This window comes from Dipodomys spectabilis, unplaced genomic scaffold (assembly GCF_019054845.1).
Source record: "Dipodomys spectabilis isolate Male_0828 unplaced genomic scaffold, ASM1905484v1 ptg000004l, whole genome shotgun sequence".
NCBI classification, from domain to species: domain Eukaryota; kingdom Metazoa; phylum Chordata; class Mammalia; order Rodentia; family Heteromyidae; genus Dipodomys; species Dipodomys spectabilis.
Window position 1 is genome coordinate 6,627,882 of NW_024870681.1, and position 20,661 is coordinate 6,648,542.

Sequence of the window (20,661 nt, forward strand, 5' to 3'; positions counted from 1 at the left end):
TCTGGAGCCTGGGATACCTGGGAGGAGGTGATACTAAGACCTGAGAGGAGGCCTGGCTAGACCGATGATCATCTCCATAAACAGTAATAGAGTGGCTCTTTGCAGTCTCCCTTGACCTCGCTTCTGTCCTGGCCACTTATACCCATGCAACATTTCTCCCCCGTATGCTCTTTCCAGGCATGGGTGTGCAAGGTGTGCATGCTGGACTTTCTCTGTTGTCTGGAGTTTTCCAGCTCTGACTAGTCTGAGAACATGCTAAATATTCTCCTTTGTTCTTGGCCTACAGGGTGTTCTTGGCACTGTGTGAGAACTCAAAGGACCGAGGCACCATTGTGGCTCAAGGTGGTGGCAAGGTAATTAGACAAGATCGAGCCCTTGCTTTCCTAGATCGGATCTGCTAGGGAGGAGCACATACTCTGTATGTGTGTACTCACATGTGTGTGCACCCACGGGTCTGCAAGTGGGCACAATCCCGCTTGCCTGGCTCAGGATCACTGCCCCCAAAACCTCCCGGAATAGCCTCTCAGTTATCTGCCCTGTGTGTGCTTATGGTTCCCAATCCAATTTCTGCTTAATATGATGATGCTCTGGTATAGATAGTTTGGATTTTATTTACCCTGCCTGGTAATGATGAAGATGGAGACCCCAGGCTTTTCATAAAAGCTTCTAGTTGTATCTGTGTGTGTGTGTGTCTGTGTGTCTGTGTGCATACATGGGTGCCAGTACTGAGGATTAAACTCAGGGCATTGGTTTTCTGCTTATCTTATTTTGCTCAAGGCTGATACTCTACCGTTAAGCCATGCCTCCAGTTCCGGCTTATTGCTGGTTAATTGGAGATTAGAGTTTCTTGGATTTGTCTACCTGGCTGGATTGGTTTCAAACAAGGATCCTGGGCTGGGAAGGTAGCTCAGTGGTAGAGTGCTTGCCTTGCATGCATGAGGCCCTGGGTTCGATTCCTCAGCACCACATAAGCAGAAAAAAAAAGCCGGAAATGGTACTGTGGCTCAAGTGGTAGAGTGCTAGCCTTGAGCTGAAGAGCTGAGGGACAGCGCCCAGGCCCAGAGTTCAGGCCCCACGATCGGACCAAAAAAAAAAAAAAAAAAATTTCAAACAAGGATTCTAAGCACTCTGCCTCCCGAATATGTAGAATTACAAGCATGAGCCACTAACACCCAGCTTGTAATGGCATTTTGCTTTCCCCTTTCTAGCTGTATAACATGGAGAGAATACTTGCTCTCTAAGAGCCAGTTTCTTCATACGTAAGATGGGGGCAGGGAAGACATTCATTTTTTTCAGAATGTCACAGACATTAAATAAACCATAGTAAAGTAGTACTAGATACACTACACATATATGCTCAACAAAAGGCTGATGCTATAATTAGGTTTAATTTGCTTGGGCAAAAAAGAAAACATCTATTTAGATTATTTTTCTAAAAGCTGATGGAGCCTATGGATGGGTAGGAGAAAGGGATTAAAACCTCCATACGCGGAAGTGGTAGAGTGGCTCAAGTGGTAGAGCACTTGCCTTGAGCTGAAGAGCACAGGGATAGTGCCCAGGCCCAGAGTTCAAGCCCATGACTGACAAAACAACAACAACAACAACAACACACAAAAAAACACCTCCATAGGCATTGGGCACCAGGGAAGAGAATCCGTAATTAAGGATTTAATTATTTTCCATGATACCCACAGAGACTTCTGACCTTCTGATGGCCCAGACAGACAGAGAGATGGCAACTAGAATGGGAGAATGGGAGGAACATCTGGATGTCTATGGCCAAGCAGTGACTCCCATCTTTCTTGCAGGCACTGATCCCTCTGGCTCTGGAGGGCACAGACGTGGGCAAGGTGAAGGCAGCCCATGCTCTGGCCAAGATCGCTGCTGTCTCCAATCCGGACATCGCCTTTCCCGGGGAGCGGGTGGGTCTCTGCATTGAACGGGGAAGGAGGAGAAGGGTCTTTTCTGTTCTTAGGGGACCTGTCCCCTCATCATCCTACTCTGGAGCAGGACATGGTGCTGTCACAGAGAGGACAAGGAATTAGAGATGTTCAGACTCAGGTGGACAGGATCACTGTCCCCAAAAGCTCAATTCTCTCCTTTGTATTATAGAGGAAATAGCCCTGCCTCTCAGCATCAGTGTGAAAATTAAGTCAGACCCCAGGATAGGATGGGATTTGGGAATTGGAAGCTGGTCAGCTGTAACTGTCAAGGACTGGGGAAATGGTTCCCCCTGACCAGAACTGCACCCCATTCCTTACAGGTGTATGAAGTAGTACGGCCCCTGGTGAGTCTCCTAGACACCAAAAGGGATGGGCTTCAGAACTATGAGGCTCTCCTTGGTCTCACCAACCTGTCTGGACGGAGTGAAAAACTCAGGTGAGTAGGGATGTGGATGGGAGGGAGGTGGAGGGGGCAGAATGGAGAGCGTGTCCCATAGTGTTAGGTAAAAATTTCACACACACACACACACACACACACACACACACACACACACATACACATCACAGGTAAAGCTGCTTTTCTCAGAGGTCAGCATGGAAGGCACTGGGTGGCAACAACCACGGGAGGGGCTGGAGCTGGGAAAGACTAGATAGAGAATGGATGCGGCTAGAGGGATGCAGAAGCGTTGTTTCCAAAGTGGTGAGGATACTACCAGATGGACAATGGGGATGACACTGTTGTTTCTTAAAATAGGGCCTTGGGAAGACATACTGGGTTCTCAGTTTCAAGTGGCAAAGACAAAAATAAAAACAAAAAATCCTCAACCCTAACGAGGGTATGATGGAGCATGGCGGCACACACCTGTAATCCCAGCACTAAGGAGACTGGCAGGAGAGTTACAACTTCAAGGCCAGCCTGAGCCATATACTGAGACCCTGCCTCAAAAAGAAGGAGAAAAGCTGGGTGCAGGCAGCTCATGCTGGTTAATCCTAGTTATTCAGGAGGCTGATATCTGAGGATCACGGTTCAAAGCCAGCCTGGACAAGAGTGTCTGTGAATCTCTTATCTTCAATTAACCACCAGAAAACTGGAAGTGGCGCTGTGGCTCGAGTGGTAGAGCGCTAGCCTTGACTGAAGAACTCAGGGACAGTGCCCAGGCCCAGAGTTCAAGCCCCACGACCACCACTACCACCACCACCACCACCAACAACAACAAAAAAAAAAAAAAAAAAGGAAAAAAGCCATCCATAGTGGAACATGCTTGTAAGTCCAGTTACTTGGAAGTGGGGATTGGAAGATCTTGGTTTAATGCCAACCTGGGCAAAAGTTAATGAAACCCCATCTTAAAACCAAGTATGGGGCTAGGAAGGTGGCTCAGTGGTAGAGTGCTTGCCTTGCATGCATGAGGCCCTGGGTTCAATTCCTCAACACCACATAAGCAGAAAAAGCCGGAAGTAGTGCTATGACTCAAGTGGTAGAGCACTAGCCTTGAGCTGAAGAGCTGAGGGACAGTGCCCAGGCCCAGAGTTCAGGCCCCATGACTGGCAAAACAAAAACAAAAACAAAAACAAAAAACCAAGTATGTTGGGCACCAATGGCTCACACCTGTAATCTTAGCTACTCAGGAGGCTGAAATCTGAGGATCGCATTTCAAAGCCAGCCCAGGCAGAAAAGTCCCTGTGAGACTCTTATCTCCAATTAACCACTCAAGAACTGTAAGATGCAGTGTGGCTTTAGTGATAGAGCACTAGTCTTGAGCCCAAGGAGGATCAATGACAGCACCCAGGCCCTGAGTTCAAGCCCTACAACTGACAAAAAACAAATACAAGTGTAAGTTATTTATATCTGTTATCCTACCTACATGGGAGTTGCAGGTAGGAGAAGCAGTACAAAGCTGGTCCAGTTAAAAGAAAATCAAATTAAAAGCAAAAGGATTGGAGGTGTAGCTCAAATGGTAAGGCACCTTGCCTAGCAATCTTAAGACTCTTGAGTTCAAATCCCAGTACTGGAGGGAAAAAATAATCTGAAATAACCAGATTAAGCCAGATTAAGGTTTGGTTTGATACAGAGGTTACAAAGTTGTCCCAAATACTGGTCTTTCCCTCTCCTCCTTTCTATTCTTTGTCTTAATTCTGATGACATTCCCCTTCTCATGGTTACAAGGTAGCTCTTGACCTCACATTTCCTGGGCTTCATAGGAAATGTGATAAGGCAAGAAAGAGTCAGGGAGGGCGGGTGCCAGTGGCTCACGCCTGTAATCCTAGCTACTCAGGAGGCTGAGATCTGAGGATCGTGGTTCAAAGCCAGCCCCAGCAGGAAAGTCCGTGAGACTCTTATCTCTGATTAACCACTAGAAAACCGCAAGTGGCACTGTGGCTCAAACGGTAGAATGCTCACCTTGAGCTGAAGAGCACAGGGACAGTGCCCAAGCCCAGAGTTCAAGCCCCACAACTGACCACAAAAAAGAAAGAGAGGAGGTTGGAGGGGTGGTTCAGGTGGTAAAGCGCTTGCCAATGAGCGAAAGCATCAGATACCAAGTTTGAGGCCCAGCCTCAGACAAAAAAAATAAAATAAAAAAGAGAATTTCTTTTCTCCAACAACAATACAAAATAATTTCTCTTCCCCAGCAATACAAAAGAATCTCCAGGGGGGTGACATGTTCATTCCAGAACCATCACTCAGACCAAGTGGCTTTTTGCCACTTAGTTTGGACCCCTTGTTGTCCCTCCTGGAGCTGGCTCAGTGTCATTCAAACCCTCTTGGCTGAGGATGTGGGAGGGACTCCATGATCAGGGCAGAAAGGCCCTGGGTGGCTGAAATCCCACATGCTCACTGAAGAGGACTCACCATCTCTCTACCTCCACCCTTCACCCCAGGCAGAAGATCTTCAAGGAAAAAGCCTTGCCGGACATCGAGAACTACATGTTTGAGAATCATGACCAGCTGCGGCAGGCGGCCACTGAGTGCATGTGCAACATGGTGGTCAATAAGGAGGTGAGGTGGGCCACAGCCTGGCCAGAGCATGGCGAGGGTAGTAGGGCATGAATGGGGACATGAAGGACCAAGCCAAAGGTCAGACACAGGGCTATTACAACAGCATTAAAGTCAACATTTTGACCCAACTCCACTAAAAAGTCCTTCAGCAAAGTAGCAGAATACAAAATAATCACACACACACACACACATGCACGCACACACACAAATGAATGGTTTTTCTATATATCAAACAATGACCAAGCTGAGAAAGAAATCAGGAAAATAATTCCAATCACAACAGATTAAAAAATAAATACATAGGAAGAAACTTAACTAAGGAGAAAAGAAAGAACCCTACAATTAAAAGTATAAGACCTGAAGAAAGAAGAAGACATTAGAAGTTGGAAAGACCTCCCAGGTTCATGGACCAGTAGAATTAATATAATGAAAATGACCACATCACCAAAAGCAGTCTAGAGATTCAATGCAATTCCCATCAAAAGCTCAATTTCTTTCTTCACAGAAATAGAAAATCAATCCTAGAATTCATACAGAAACATAAAAATCAGGGGCTGGGAAGGTGGCTCAGTGGTAGAGCGCTTGCCTTCCATGCATGAGGCCCTGGGTTACTCAGCACCACATGAGCAAAAAGAAAAAAGCCGGAAGTGGTGCTGTGGCTCAAGTGGTAGAGCGCTAGCCTTGAGCTGAAGAGCTGAGGGACAGCACCCAGGCCCAGAGTTCAGGCCCCACGACTAGACCCAAAAAAGAAAAAAAGAAACATAAAAGTCAAAGTGATCCTGAACAAAATGAGAAACACTAGACATATCACAATACTAGACTTGAAATACTGTTACAGAGTTATAGTACAAAAAAATAGCTTGGTGCAAAACAACCCTGTAAACCAATGGAACAGAAGACCCAGAAATAAACCCACATAACTACAGTCATCTGGTTTTTGACAAAAGGAAAAAAAAAAGCATACATTAGAGAAAAGATACCCTGTTCAACAAACCATGCTGGGAAACTGAACATCCATCTAGAGGAGACTGAAACTAGGTCCCTATCTCTCTGTACAAAAATCTATTCAAGATAGAGCAATGATCTTAACGCATAACTTGAAACCTCAAAACTACTACAGGAAAACACTTGAAGATACAGGCTAGACAATTATATTCTGAATAAGACTCCATTTGCTCAGGAATTAAAAAACAAGAATTGACAAGTGAGATAATATCAAATTGGAATACTTCTGCACATCAACAGACAACCCACACAGAATGGGAGAAAAAAAATCTTTTCCAGCTACTCATTAGATAAAGGATTACTATCCAAAATATACGAAGTTCTAAGAATTAAACACGAAAAGGTCAAATATCCCAATTAATAAATGGGCAGATGAATTGGAAAGTTTTCAGAGGCATAAAAATGGCTAATAAATACATGATGAAATGGTTAACACCTTTTGCCACAAAAGAAATTGAAATAAACATGACACAGAGATTTCATCTCAGCCCAGTCAGAACGGACTCATCAAGAAAATGAACTACATACAGATGGTGAGAATGTGCATGGGGATAGAGAGAGAAGGATCCTGTTACTAGGAATATAAACCACTACAGTCACCACAGGATAGTAAAGGGTTTTATCAAGAAACTAATAATGGACCTGCCTTATGATCCTACCATACCACACTTAGGCAGATACCTGCAAGAACGAGACCTACACACACATCTGAATTGTAGCTCTCTTCTCAATGCCCACAATGTGGAATCTGCCTAAGTACCCAACACCTGATGAATGGATAAAGAAAATTTGGTGTATCTACACAATGGAGTGTTACTTAGCAGGAAAATGAATGGAACTAGAGACCATTATGTTGAGTATGATAAACCAGGCTCAACAAGCTACATTTCTAGCTGGGCTCTGGTGCCTCTCCTCTGTAATCCTAGCTATTCATGAGGCTGAAATCTGAAGGATTACACTTTGTGGCCAGTTCGGACAGAAAAATCAGAGACTCCATCTTCAAAATAACCAACAACAACAACAAAAAAAACCAAACTGTAGGTGTAGCTCAAATGGTAAGCTGCAGCTGAGCAAGCAAGCTGAGTGAGCTCAAGGTCCTGAGTTCAAACCCTAGCACAGGGGTGGGAAGAATATTCAAATATTATGCTTTAGGCTAATAATCAGAATATAGACTTGAAAGGATGATGGCAATAATAATGGGACATGGATGTAAAAGGAGGGCTGTGTTTGTGAGTGTGTGTGTGTGTGTATGTGTGTGTTTAGCAGAAGGTAGGGAAGGTGTTGGGAGATGAACACATATCTATGAAGATAGCATGATAAAACCCACCAGATACTATTTGAAAAAGGAGGCAAGCAGAGCTAAGGGAATCTAGCAGAAAGTGTGAGTTTGATCCAAGTGCGTAATACACATCTATGGGACTCCCATAATTAAATCACCTTGTACAATGAATGTACATTTTTTTAAAAAGTTTTTTTTTCATTATTTAGAGAATACTTTATTAGTTTCTGTAATCAAACCCACGTAGATAAGACCTTACATATTTAATACAGTGCGTTTACCCCTGTACAAATGGAAAAAAATTAAGTTTAACATTTCTAAACCAATATGGCTATTAATTTCTGTACAATGCCAACTCAACACGGTAAACTGGGATACTTTTTCCAAAGTTGACAGCACAGCTAAAGTTTCCAAAAATTCAAATTATATATATGTATATATATATATATTTATATTTATATAAAAAGACCAATAATAGCAGTATGTTATGCACCAATAGCAGTACATTTTAAAAAAAAGTTTAAAAGCTGCCTCCTTCCTTCCATGTTGATGCCATGGAAGAGGTACCTGTAAGCATTTACGCTACGTGGCAGTGCCACACCTCCCCTCTGCTCTCTTCTGACAATAACTAGGCCACAGCTGCCTCAAGGTGGGAGAGGAGGTGGGTTGTGCTATCTTTGGCTGGAAGTTGCTCCTTCTCCAGCCCCTGAACTTTTGGATGGCAAAGTCACTGTTCGACAGACCCTGAAGACCCTGGGTCATGGACGAACCATTCCACGTTCCCCAAAAGGAAGTGACTGACAGGTTCTTCACACATTATCTACCTGAGTCCTGCTTGTCTCTCCCCACCCCTACCCCGGAGGTGTGGATGCCAATACAGGTGGTAGAGCACATTATTTGGAGAATCTCTTATTTTCTTTAACTTTGTAGTTGTGTGTGTGTGTGTTGGGGGGGGGGGGCGGGGGATATTTCCAGCTCCTCCAACCAGCCAATCAGGGAAGTCTTCCTGGGAGATGTAGTATAGACCAGCAGTTCAAAGGAAAACTTCAAGGCCTCCTGGATCAGAGAACTTCAGCTTTATCTTCCCCTCCTCAAAAGGCAACACTGGGGTATGTTTTTTCTCTGAGCATGTACTTCACCATTCCCTCCCTCCCTCACACCACCACCACCAGGTACAAGAGAGGTTCCTGGCTGATGGGAATGACAGGCTGAAGCTGGTGGTGCTGCTCTGCGGGGAGGATGATGACAAGGTGCAGAACGCAGCTGCTGGGGCCCTGGCCATGCTGACAGCAGCCCACAAGAAACTGTGTCTCAAGATGACCCAGGTGGTAAGTGTGGGCCCCAGGGACAAGAAGGCACCCAGATAATCTTCCTGGGAGCTTAATTCCCAAGGTAATCCTTCCCCTAGCCCACTCTGTTCCTATCATCTGAAGAGAGGAAAGTTCACTCTTAAAGCTGCCCTTTGTCTCTTTAACCTCATCCTTTGGGTTTCTGAGTGTGCTAGCTTTGACCTACCCACTCTAGGCTCAGCCTTTGCCTTTGGTGCTGCAAAAATCTCATCACTTAAGAAGCACTGGGTGCTGGTGGCTCATACCTGTAATCCTAGCTACTATTCAGGAAGCTGAGATCAAAGGATCATGGTTCAAAACTAGCTCAAGCAGGAACATCTGTGAGATTCTTACCTCTAATTAAGCACCAAAAAGCTTGAAGTGGCTAGGTGCTGGTGGCTCACACCTGGAATCCTAGCTATTCAGGAGGCTGAGATCTGAGGATCATGGTTTGAAGCCAGCAGAGGCAGGAACGTCCATGAGACTCTTATCATCAATTAACCCCCGGAAAATCAGAAGTGGAGCTGTGACTCAAAGTGGTGGAGCACTATCTGTGAGTGAAAAGAGCTCAGGGACAGCACCCAGGCCCTGAGTTCAAGATCACCACACAAACACACACACACACACACACACAAACTAGAAGTTGAAGCTGTGGCTGAAGTGGTAGAACACTAGCCTTGAGCAAAAAAATCTCAGGGACAGCCTGAAGACCCTGAATTCAAGCCCCAGGAATAGTGTGCACATGTGTGCATGCACATGCGCGCACACACACACACACACACACACACACCAGAATAATAACAGGGACATCCCTGTCCACATCCATCCGTGGTACACTTTCTGCACTGCAGTCTTCCCAAGAAGCATTTCACTACAATGACACAATGAGGCAGAGCACTGTTAGATGAAACTCCTGGGGCTGAGAAAGAGCAGGTAACACTTGAGGTCCTGCCCATGGGACCAAGCTAGAGCCTCAATGCTGGTGCCTCTGGCCCTAGTTCATATGGATAGCCATTATCTTCAGTTGCCTTCTGTGCATCTGCTGAAGAATCCAACAGCCTCGTGGAGCTACTCTCAGCCTTGTCAGGGTGCTCCAGAGTCCTGCCTCCCCAAACTCTGCATGGTGGCTAGAGGAGCATGGAGAAGATTCACTCCAGACTCTTGTGTTGATTCCAACCAAGACTAAAGAGTATGCTTGTATGCCTGGAGCTCTTGTCTCAAAGGGCACCTGGCTTAGTTTGTACCCAGGGTAATGATCTTTTCTGAACACTCTTTATCACCATTCTGCTCAGGCATGAGCGGACCTATCTCTTTGCTTGTCAAGAGATAGATGCCAGGTACTGGTGACTCACACCTGTAATCCTAGCTACTCAGGAGGCTGTAATCTGAGGATCAAGGTTCAAATCCAGCTGAGACAGGAAAGTCTATGACACTCTTATCTCCAATTAACCAACAAAAAGCCAGAAGTAGAGGTGTGGTTCAAATGGTAGAGTAAAAAAACTAAGAGAGAGCACATAGGCCTTGAGTTTAAGCTCTTGGACACACACACACACACACACACACACACACACACACACACACACACACACACACACACACACAGAGGAATAGATGGAGATACTAATCCTCTTCCAAATATGTGGCATAACTCTGTTACCTAGCTGTTGGCTTGACCATATACTTGCTCTTTATGTTGTCCTCAGATTTCCTTCCTCTGTATTCCCACTGATTTCTGGAAACCTTCCTTACCTGCTTCTCTTATTCCAGACATCACAGTGGTTGGAGATTCTGCAGCGACTCTGCCTGCATGACAAGCTGTCTGTGCAGCACCGGGGCCTGGTCATTGCCTACAACCTGTTGGCAGCTGATGCTGAGCTGGCCAAGAAGCTGGTGGAGAGTGAGCTACTAGAGATCTTGACCGTGGTGGGCAAACAGGAGCCTGATGAGAAGAGGGCAACAGTGGTTCAGATAGCCCGGGAATGTCTCATCAAGTGCATGGATTATGGCTTCATTAAGCCAGTGTCATAGTTAGGAGTCCACAGAGATGTTGGGGCGGGTCCTGTACTGTGTAGACTCCTGAGCTGGGAAGTTCCTGGAGTGTGAGTTCATCTATAAGGAATCATAGCAATGGCAATGAAGTCTTAATAGAAAGGAAGGACTTGATTGTCCCTTGAATTGTGAATCTTGAATTGAATGTTTCACTGGCATCCTTACTTCCTGCCTCTGTACATGTCCATGGTCTAGAAATTTCTAGAATAACTCTCATCATGATGGGGTTGGGGTTAGGGAAATAATTCATTCTGTACCCATTCTAAGTCCTACTTCATGGGCTGAAGTTTTTTTTTATATTTTGGGAAAATGGATTGTGTGGAAAGGTAGGAGGGAACAGGTATGTGTCTGTAAAGATTAGCACCCGGGTTGAGTTTGGATGCTAATCTGTGCTAGCTCTCCTGTTCTGAACTGCATGCCTCACCAGCAGGGCCCTGTCCCAGCCTTCTCCCCATCCAGTTACCCAACTATCATGGAAACCTAATTCATGTTCACCAGTATGACACTATCTTGGCAATTTGCTTGGGAAAGTCTTCTAACCAAGATGGACATGATGAACATATATAAGGACAACTCTAATAAAAAAAGATATAATTCATTGATGCTCACATCTTAGCCACTCAGGGAAAGATGTGACATTGTTAGACCCAGTGCTTCAAATACTATCAGTATTATTCTCTCTGTATGTGTCTTTTTTCTCCTTCTCAGCTCCCAACCTAAGTCCCAACTTTGATTTCCTTTGGGTTGACTTCATTTCCTGACAGCCCTCCTCTCTGGAGTTTAGCAGCATCAGACTTACATACTTGTTATCGTTTATTATAGAAGAGAATTAAACAATAAACAATTCTTCATGGTCTCAGCAGACCTGAAAACCCCCCCGGGATCGTTGATTTGCCTAGATTGGGTCATTTTCTTATCCTTGATCCAATGATATCCAGAGATTGATGGTTAAGACTAAGTTGAGAGAGAGATTGCATCCTTCTCCAGTTGACATAAACTGACTAGATTACCAGGCGATGGAAAAGAGGTGTTCCCACAAAAGAATGCATATTGGGCAGATGAAAGACTATGTTCTGTACATTAGTTCAGCCACAGAAGAATGACACAGGTAATATACTTATAGATACAAATTTCTCAATAATACTGCAGTTCCCATAGGGTTCAGATAATTATGGTAGAGTATGTCACTCCAGGATGTCCTAATTCTACCCATACTTATTGAAGACTCATTCTGATATCAACCTTGGGTAGAGGTCAGGGCATTCAGATTTATGGTTCTTGATTAAAATAATTAAAATTATTCAATACAATAAATATAATTACATATGCATGAAATAGCTAGAAGAGAGATAGATTTTTGGAAAGTTATACTATTAGGAGATGGAGGAAAATCTTAACATCATACCCCATTCCATCCCTGCCAGAGAGAACGGGGGGGGGGGGGAAATCAGGAGAATCTGAGTTTCTCAGAGGTTTCCTTTGTACTAACAATACTCCAAACAATCTTTGCTAACTCTTGCATGAGCTTCTTTTCACTGCACAAAAGTATGTTCATTATTTCCTTCTTCTGATGGATTGCCAACACTGAGATATGGCCTTTTCTGAAATATACACGTTTGTTAGTAGTAAATGATGTGATTTGGCCTGTGTCCAAATTCTTCTTTTCTTCTCTCTCCATATTTAGGGTTGAATGGGTGTGTTAAGTTCCTTATATGGGAGGACATCTCTGAGAGATAGGACCACTGCCAAACTCATTTCCCTCTCATAAGGTTAGAACCCACATGGCATTCTGTGCCAGTTGGATAAATTTTATTTGGGTTGGAGAGACCACATTTTTTTTTCTAAAACAAAACCAAACCACCAACTCACTTTACTTCTTGTTAAATTCTTGGGGGAAATATGGCTATATGGCTTCCTCGTCCAAGTCCATGGCAGGAAGTTTGCTTCAAGATTTAACAAGGACCATGCCACCATTTCCATGAGCATGAATTATGTTTCTCCAAATTGCTCTCATTTTGTTCAGTTTGTTGTCGGGAGTCACTGTAATCCTGCATTTGGGAGAAGGCTGAGACATGAGTATCCAGGGTTGGAGGCCAGCAGCCTGAGCTTCACAGATCTCTCTCTCTCTCTCTCTTTCTTTCTCTCTCTCTCTCCCTCCCTCCCTCTCTCTTCTTTCTGTCCTTCCCTCCTTCCCTCCCCCTCCCTTCTTTCCTTCCTCCCTCCCTCCCTTCCTCCTTTCCTTCCTTCGTTCCTCCCTTCCTTCTCTTTCTCTTTTCTTTCTTTCTTTCTCTTTCTCTTTCTTTCTTTCCTTCTTTCTTTCTCTTTGTACACATAAGCACATACCTTCCTCAAGGGGAATACAGTCTCAGTTTTGAGAAAAACCGAAAGGGGTATCCCTTTGGTTCCGGAGACCTTGCTTGTCACCAGCAAAAAAAAAATGACCTCATATCACACCTTCCTGTCACATTTGCCTTCTAGAAGTTCTGTTCCCAGAAGGCCACCAGAGGCTCCAAGATGGTAGAGAAAAAACAGACTACATTTTTAACATAATTTTTTTTTTGCCAGCAAATATTCCAAAAAGATCCAGGGGAAGCCAATAAGCTTGGGAAGGAAAGTGAGTTCCTTAATCTGACATTCACCATTAGATTGTTTCCCATGGTCTGGCCTCTTCATAGAGGCCTTTAAGAAATACTGTGAAAATTCGGGCTCCCATGACTCAGGAGGTAGAGGTAGAAGGATTGTAATCCAGGGCCATTCTGACAAGAGTGCGAGAGCATAAATCAAAAGGATAGGGGCATGGCTTAAGTAGTAGAACACCTATCTAGTAAGTCCAAGGCCCTGGATTCAATCTCTAATACCATTTTTTTTAATGCTAGAAGAAATAAACTTTGTTTCCCACTGCTTTGGTGATCGAAGTGATTAGTTTTTCCAACTGGAGTGGAGTCACTTTTTCTTTCTGGCCACAGGTAAGAGGGCTGTATCAGTTACTTTCTCCTGTCTGTGACCAAGATACCTGAAAGAACAGTTTCAGAGGGTCCTGAAGTGCAGCGTGGCCTGGCCCCATATGTGTAGGCAGAGCACCATGGCAGCAAGAGAATGAGTGAGAGGAGCTTCTCCACCTCATGGTAGACAGGAAGCCAAGAAAGAAGAAAGGACTGTAGACCAGTGAGGCACTCCAAAGGGATACCCTTAATGACTCATTTCTTCACCTCCTGAAATCTCTAGAACTTATGAAGATGTCACCAACTGGAAACCAAGGATTCAACACATTAACCCATGGGGAGCATTTCATATTCAAATCACCACAAAGGCTCTACTTAGCAGAGGTCTATTTCTTTTCATCCATACCTTGTTTCACTTTGTACACATAAGTACATCTCGTTCTCGAGTGGAATACAGTCTCATTTCAGGCATAAACACCTTCAATTTTGAGAAGAACCGAAAGGGTCTCCCTCTGAGTACTTACTAGCAAGATGGATCCCTAAATATCTGGTTAACTGTTTGATGATGGATTCACTTCCCCTCACAGGCACCGCCAAACTGCAATAATGCCTGCAGCTGCAAGCAATGGAATCTCAAGAACTGTGAGCTAACCAGACCTCTTTATTTTGATAGCCTACCAGTTATTTTGTTATAGTAATGATTCATGAACAACAGACAATACAGCTGGTTCAGAATACCCCAACTCCAACCTGGTACTCTGCATTTACAACCAGCAAAACAGGAAATGGACCGTGCAGAGATTAGTTGATTGGTACAGTTGTTTTGCTTTATTTGCACAAAATCTGGCATCCTTCAGTTTGTGATTGGCTAAGGGTTCTCCCATCCTAGGATTGGATGCTCCAATTGGCTGAGGCTCAGTTGCTCAGGTAACAGGGTGTACAATTTGCTCTTACATCTAGAAAATACATAGTTCACTGTTTATGGAGGTCATTTTGGAACACATTTGGAACACATTTTGAAATACCTTTTCTGGATTAGGTCAAACTTGATGTTCCTATGACCACAGTTGATGTCAAAGGAAGGCTGGGAAATAGCACTTTTTATTTCAAGTTGTCATGTGCTCAATTAAAATAGGAAGTATAGGGGCTCCGAATGTGGCTTAGTGGTAGAGTGTTTGCCTAGCATGCATGAAGCCTTGAGTTCAACTCCTCAGTGGCACATACACAGAAAAAACCAGAAGTGGCGCTGTGGCTCAAGTGGTAGAGTGCTAGTCTTGAGCAAAAGCAGCTCAGGGACAGTGTCTAGGCCTTGAATTCAAGCCCTGGACTAGTAAAAAAAAAAAAAAAAAGGAAAGTATATGTAATCAAGTGACAATTTAGCTGTCTCTTGTGTGAATCAAAAGTAAAGAGAATTGAGGCAGGCTACAAAAAAGGAAAAAAATCATAACACACGATCTAGAACATTCTGGCTAGGAAGTGAACAAAATGTGTGGGTAGGATGAAAATATAGAAGACAGGAGCTAGGAATGTGGCTTAGTGGTAGAGTGTGTGCTTGCTTGCCTAGCATGCATGAAACCCTGGGTTGGATTCCTCAGTACCACATATACAGAAATAGCCAGAAGTGGCGCTGTGGCTCAAGTGGTAGAGTGCTAGCCTTAAGCAAAAGAAGCTCAGGGATAGTGTGCAGGCCCTGAGTTCAAGCCCCAGGACTGGCAGAGAGAGAGAGACAGACAGACAGACAGACAGACAGACAGACAGACAGACAGACAGACAGACAAGAGAGACAAGAGAGACAAAGAATATAGAAGGAGACATTTATGGTAGAAAATTAAGTAGATAAAATCTTGTGTGTGTGTGTGTGTGTGTGTGTGTGTGCGCGCCAGTTTGGGGCTTGAACTCAGGGCATGGGCACTACTCTGAGCCTTTTTGCTCAAGGCTAGCTCTCTGCACTTGTACCGCAGCTCCACTTTCAGCCTTGTTGGTGCTTAATTGGAGATAAGAATCTCATGGACTTTCATCCCCAGGCTGGCATCAAACTATGATCCTCATATCTCAGCCTCCTGAATAGCAAGGATTACGGATATGAGCCACTGGCACCTAGCACAAAATTTTACTATAATACCTTTTCTAGACAGTTCCTCTCCCCAAGCTATCACTATCTTCGAAATTTTCCCCACCATTGTTTCTACTTTGCTTCCCATTTAGTAATAGTATGATTTTTTTTTTTTTTTTTTTTTGCCAGTCATGGGGCCTGAACTCTGGGCCTGGGCGCTGTCCCTCAGCTCTTCAGCTCAAGGCTAGCACTCTACCACTTGAGCCACAGCACCACTTCTGGCTTTTTCTGCTTATGTGGTGCTTAGGAATCGAACCCAGGGCCTCATGCATGCAAGGCAAGCACTCTACCACTGAGCCACCTTCCCAGCCCAATAGTATGATTTTTAATGCTTATCTTTTTTTTTTTTTTTGGTCCAGTCATGGGGCCTGAACTCTGGGCCTGGACGCTGTCCCTCAGCTCTTCAGCTCAAGCCTAGCGCTCTACCACTTGAGCCACAGCGCCACTTCCGGCTGTTTTTTTCTGTTTATGTGGTGCTGAGGAATCGAACCCAGGGCCTCCTGCATGCAAGGCAAGCGCTCTACCACTGAGCCACCTTCCCAGCCCTTTAATGCTTATCTTTAAACTTCTAAATATACTTAATTTTCATGAATAAATTGATCCATGTGAAATGATGTTTTTGTCAGGTGATGTGATGTATTAAGAAACCTTTCTGCTTGCCCATGTAATTGTAACCCCTCTGTATGGTATTTTCACAATAATAGGGCTGGGAAGTTGGCTCAGTGGTAGAGCGCTTGCCTTGCATGCCTGAAGCCCTGGGTTCGATTCCTCAGCACCACATAAGCAAAAAGAAAAAAGCTGGAAGTGGCGCTGTGGCTCAAGTGGTAGAGTGCTAGCCTTGAGCTGAAGAGCTGAGGGACAGCGCCCAGCCCAGAGTTCAGGCCCCACGACCGGACCAAAAAAAAAAAAAAAAAGACACAATAATAAAAAAAAAAACTTTCTGGTTGGGCACTGGTGGTTTACACCTATAATCCTAGCTATAGCTACTCAGGAGGCTGAGATCTGAGGATTACAGTTCAAAGGAAAGTCCCTCATACTCTTATCTCCAATTAACTACCAGAAAACCAGAAGTGGTGCTGTGGCCCAATGTGTTTGAGCAACTAGCCTTGAGCAAAATATCTCTGGGACAGCGCCCAAGCTTCCGAGGTCAAGCCCCACAACCGACAAAAAAAATAAAGAAATAGAAATAAAGAAACTTTTTCTATATCATCATTTTCTACTGTAATTTTATTATTACTGTATTATCTTTAATTATACAAGAGTTTCAATTCTACAGATCAGTTTGTGAGTACAATGAATCTTCATCATTCCTCCTCATTTCTGCAAACCCCACCCATCCCCTCAATTTTCCTAGTTCCACTTTCATTTGTTTACCACCTGTCCTAACCTCATCCCCCAACCCCTGATACCTCAAGTACTGGCTTCCTGGTATTCATTTTGTGAGACTAGGAGTTAGTTGTTCAAAGAAGTTACACTATCAGAATTCTCCCCTACATATAGCATACTATAGTTAGTACATTTGCATACATCTGCATATGGCCCTCCACATGTTTGCATATATACTTATAAATGAAATATAATATCTACATATAAAAGAAAATTTGCATCCTTAGTATCTCTGGGCCTGACTTACTTCACTTAAGATAGTTTTTGCCCAGGTCCATCCATTTCTTTGTAAATGTCTGTCATCTTTTATAGCGTCTCTCCTTGGGCATGAGATTTTTATACTGTCACAGTTAGATGTCATTTACTTATGACTTTGTCATCCTTTCCCCCAACTTGGTTTTCAATCTCAGGTTCATTATTGTCAGCAGCCAATAATGATCCTTTTGCCCAACATTCTTACAATAATTTTTTTTTTTCTTGTGGGTCATGGGGCCTGAACTCTGGGCCTGGGCGCTGTCCCTCAGCAATTCAGCTCAAGGCTAGCACTCTACCACTTGAGCCACAGCACCACTTCCGGCTTTTTTCTTTTTGTTTATGTGGTGCTGAGGACTCGAACCCAGGGCCTCATGCATGCAAGGCAAACACTCTACCACTGAGCCACCTTCCCAGCCCCTCTTACAATCATTTTTTGGTTGGATGAAGCTCATCCTCTAATTAGCAACTCAGGAAAAGTTCACAAGATCAGCACTTCCTGACTTATTACATACATGTTTGCTATATACAAAAGCATTGCTTCATATGCCCATGACCCAGCCCTCCTTCTCAGGCCTTTCTTGTTGTTATATCTCTGTTCTTTTCTAGTGTGGAACATCCTACAGGGAAGGAGAAACTTGATACTCTTGTTACTACATGTGACTTTGCCTTTTTGTGTGGCTGCCTATGGAGTCTCCATGTTTACAGTCCAGCAAATGCATTTGGTTGTCTCAATGGGGACTATACAATGTTACATTTCTCCAACACACTGTAGGTCACCTATGATGCATACAATTAGGTGTTCTTTTCTGCAGACACCTGTTAGTGAATTAACATTTAAACTATTCACTCTATTTTGCCTTATTTCTCTCTTTGAAAAAAATCATATATATATATACATATATATATATATATATATGTATGCATACACACACACACACACACACACACATTTATTTATTTATGCCCTGAGCTTGAACTCAGGGCCTCAGCACTGTCCCTGAGCATCTCTGTGCTCAAGGCTAGCACTCTACCACTTGAACCACAGCACCACCTCCAGCTTTTTCTGTTTATGTGATACTGGGGAACTGAACCCAGGGCTTCACGCATACTAGGCAAGCATTCTACCACTACTACTATATATCTATTTATCTATCTTTTTTTTTTTTTTTTTTGTCGGTCATGGTGCCTGAACTCTGGGCCTGGGTGCTGTCCCTAAGCTCTGGTGCTGAGGAATTGAACCCAGGGCCTCATGCATGCAAGACAAAGCACTCTTCTACTGAGCTACCTTCCCAGCCCCCTATCTATTTTCTTTTTTTTTTTTAATGTAATTTTATTATCAAGGTGATGTACAGAAGGGTTACAGTTACATACATAAGGTAGTGAGTACATTTCTTGTCAAACTTATTACCCTCATAGTAGCATACCACCACACCTGGTTCTCTGTGTCCTTCTTGCTAATCTTTTTTAAAATGTGTTTTTAAATTTTCTGTTTACATGTTTAGCTTTTCTTATTTTTCAGTTTTCCACTATGCTTATTTTTTCTTGTACTCATAATCTAGCCTTCTAAATTATTGTATTTCATCTTTTTTGATTGAGTTAGTTTACATTTCACATTCTTTTTTGTTTCTGACTTATAGTTTTATTTCTTTCTGTAGTTGCAATTACTTCATAATCATCTTAAATTTTAAGTTGAGATGTGTTGAAACAGTCCTCTGATTCATGGTCAGATATTCCTGATGAGCTTAATCATTACTGTTATTTTGAAAGACTTGGGGCTTCAGCTCAGAGGCTGTCCCTTGTTAGGTATCTTGAGCCTTTTTTTTGGGGGGGGGGGGGAGGTCCAATCGTGGGGCCTGAACTCTGGGCCAGGGCGCTGTCCCTCAGCTCTTCAGTTCAAGGCTAGCGCTCTACCACTTGAGACACAGCACCACTTCTGGCTTTTTTCTTTTTGCTTATGTGGTGCTGAGGAATCGAACCCAGGGCCTTGAGCATGCAAGGCAAGCGCTCTACCACTGAGCCACCTTCCCAAGCCCTCTTGAGCCTTTTTTACTTTAGTTCTTCTTCAGGTAGGCTCTGGACCAGACTAGACTGCAATCCTCCCACTTTATGCCTTTCTGTGTACCTGGGGTAACAAGTATGCACCATTATGCCCAACTTTTTTTTGTTGAGATGGAGTTTCATCAACTTTTTGCTTGGGTTAACCTTGAACCATGGTCCTCTTGAGCTCCACCTTCTGAGTAACTAGCATTACAAGTGTGAACCACCATGCCCAGCTGTTTTTTGTCCTGGTCCTGGGGCTTGATCTCAGGGTCTAGGAACTGTCCCTGAGCTTCTTTGGCTCAAGGCTTGTGCGCTACCACTTGAGCCACAGCACCACTTCTGGCCCTTTCTAAGTAGTTTGTTGGAGAAGAGTCTCATGGAGTTTCCTGCCTAGGCTGGCTTCTCTTCAGGTCTCAGCTTCCCGAGCTGTTAGGATGATAGGAGTGAGCCCCTAGAACCCAGCTTGCCTAGTGGTCTTTTTACAAATATATTGAATCACATATTAAATCAACAATAAATAGAAATTAGTCTGCATAGGAATGAACATCATGTTTTTCTACTTGGAAAAGTTACCCCTAAAAATAACCCAGCTGAGTTATATATTATTCAGTAAAAAATAATTACTTTGGGGCTAGAACATGACATACATAGATATTAGTGCAAAATCACTGTAAGTAAAATAAGGATGTACACTATTCTATTTTTCTAATAACATTTCCTTTCTAAAGCATTGATGGAATCATTTAGTTGTCATGACACCAGTCCCCAAAAGTCAACTGTTCATTTTCTAGGGCTATCTTGAGCCTTTTGTAGTTAGCTTGAAATTGGCCATGGGGAATAAATGCCATAATATTAGCTCTCAGATTAATAGTCCACTTCATAATACTCTTTTTTTTTTTTAATTTAGGTGCTAGTCTTGAGTCTTAAACTTAGTACCTGGGTGCTGTCCTTAAGCTTTTGTGCTCAAGGCTGGTGCTTTACCACTTGAGTTACAGTCTCACTTCTGGTTTTTTTGGGTGGTTAATTGGAGATAAGGGTCTCATGGACTTTCATGCCTGGGGTGGCTTTGAGCCATGATCCTCAAATCTCAGCCTCCTGAGTAGCTGGGATTACAGGTATGAGCCACTATCACCTGGCTCTTCATATTACTCTTAGGGCCACATGTTCCTGGAATCTTGATTGCAAGAAATAGCTGCACCAGTCTATGTTTTACCAGACAAAGAAGGAAGAGTCAATAGCTCTCTTCTGAGTTATCAAAGAAAACTTTCTTGGTTTTGACAAATGGAACTTCAATGGCAACATGTAAAGCATCGACAAAAAGCATTA

At 43.6% G+C, this 20,661-nt stretch overlaps 1 protein-coding gene across 2 annotated transcripts in view; it reads left to right on the plus strand.

The window, feature by feature from the left end:
- Unc45b (unc-45 myosin chaperone B) overlaps window positions 1-10,736 on the plus strand; it is a 31,518-nt gene extending 20,782 nt beyond the window's left edge. Inside the window, exons 14-19 of one of the 2 annotated variants that reach the window (XM_042693002.1) lie at window positions 287-353; window positions 1,809-1,922; window positions 2,264-2,379; window positions 4,821-4,938; window positions 8,395-8,550; window positions 10,318-10,736. In XM_042693002.1, the coding sequence (XP_042548936.1) occupies window positions 287-353; window positions 1,809-1,922; window positions 2,264-2,379; window positions 4,821-4,938; window positions 8,395-8,550; window positions 10,318-10,578 (832 nt within the window). In that variant the 3' untranslated portion in view covers window positions 10,579-10,736. The remainder of the gene's footprint in view (window positions 1-286; window positions 354-1,808; window positions 1,923-2,263; window positions 2,380-4,820; window positions 4,939-8,394; window positions 8,551-10,317) is intronic. The other variant, XM_042693010.1, reaches the window with a different exon arrangement.
- The last annotated feature ends 9,925 nt before the right edge of the window (window positions 10,737-20,661 follow it).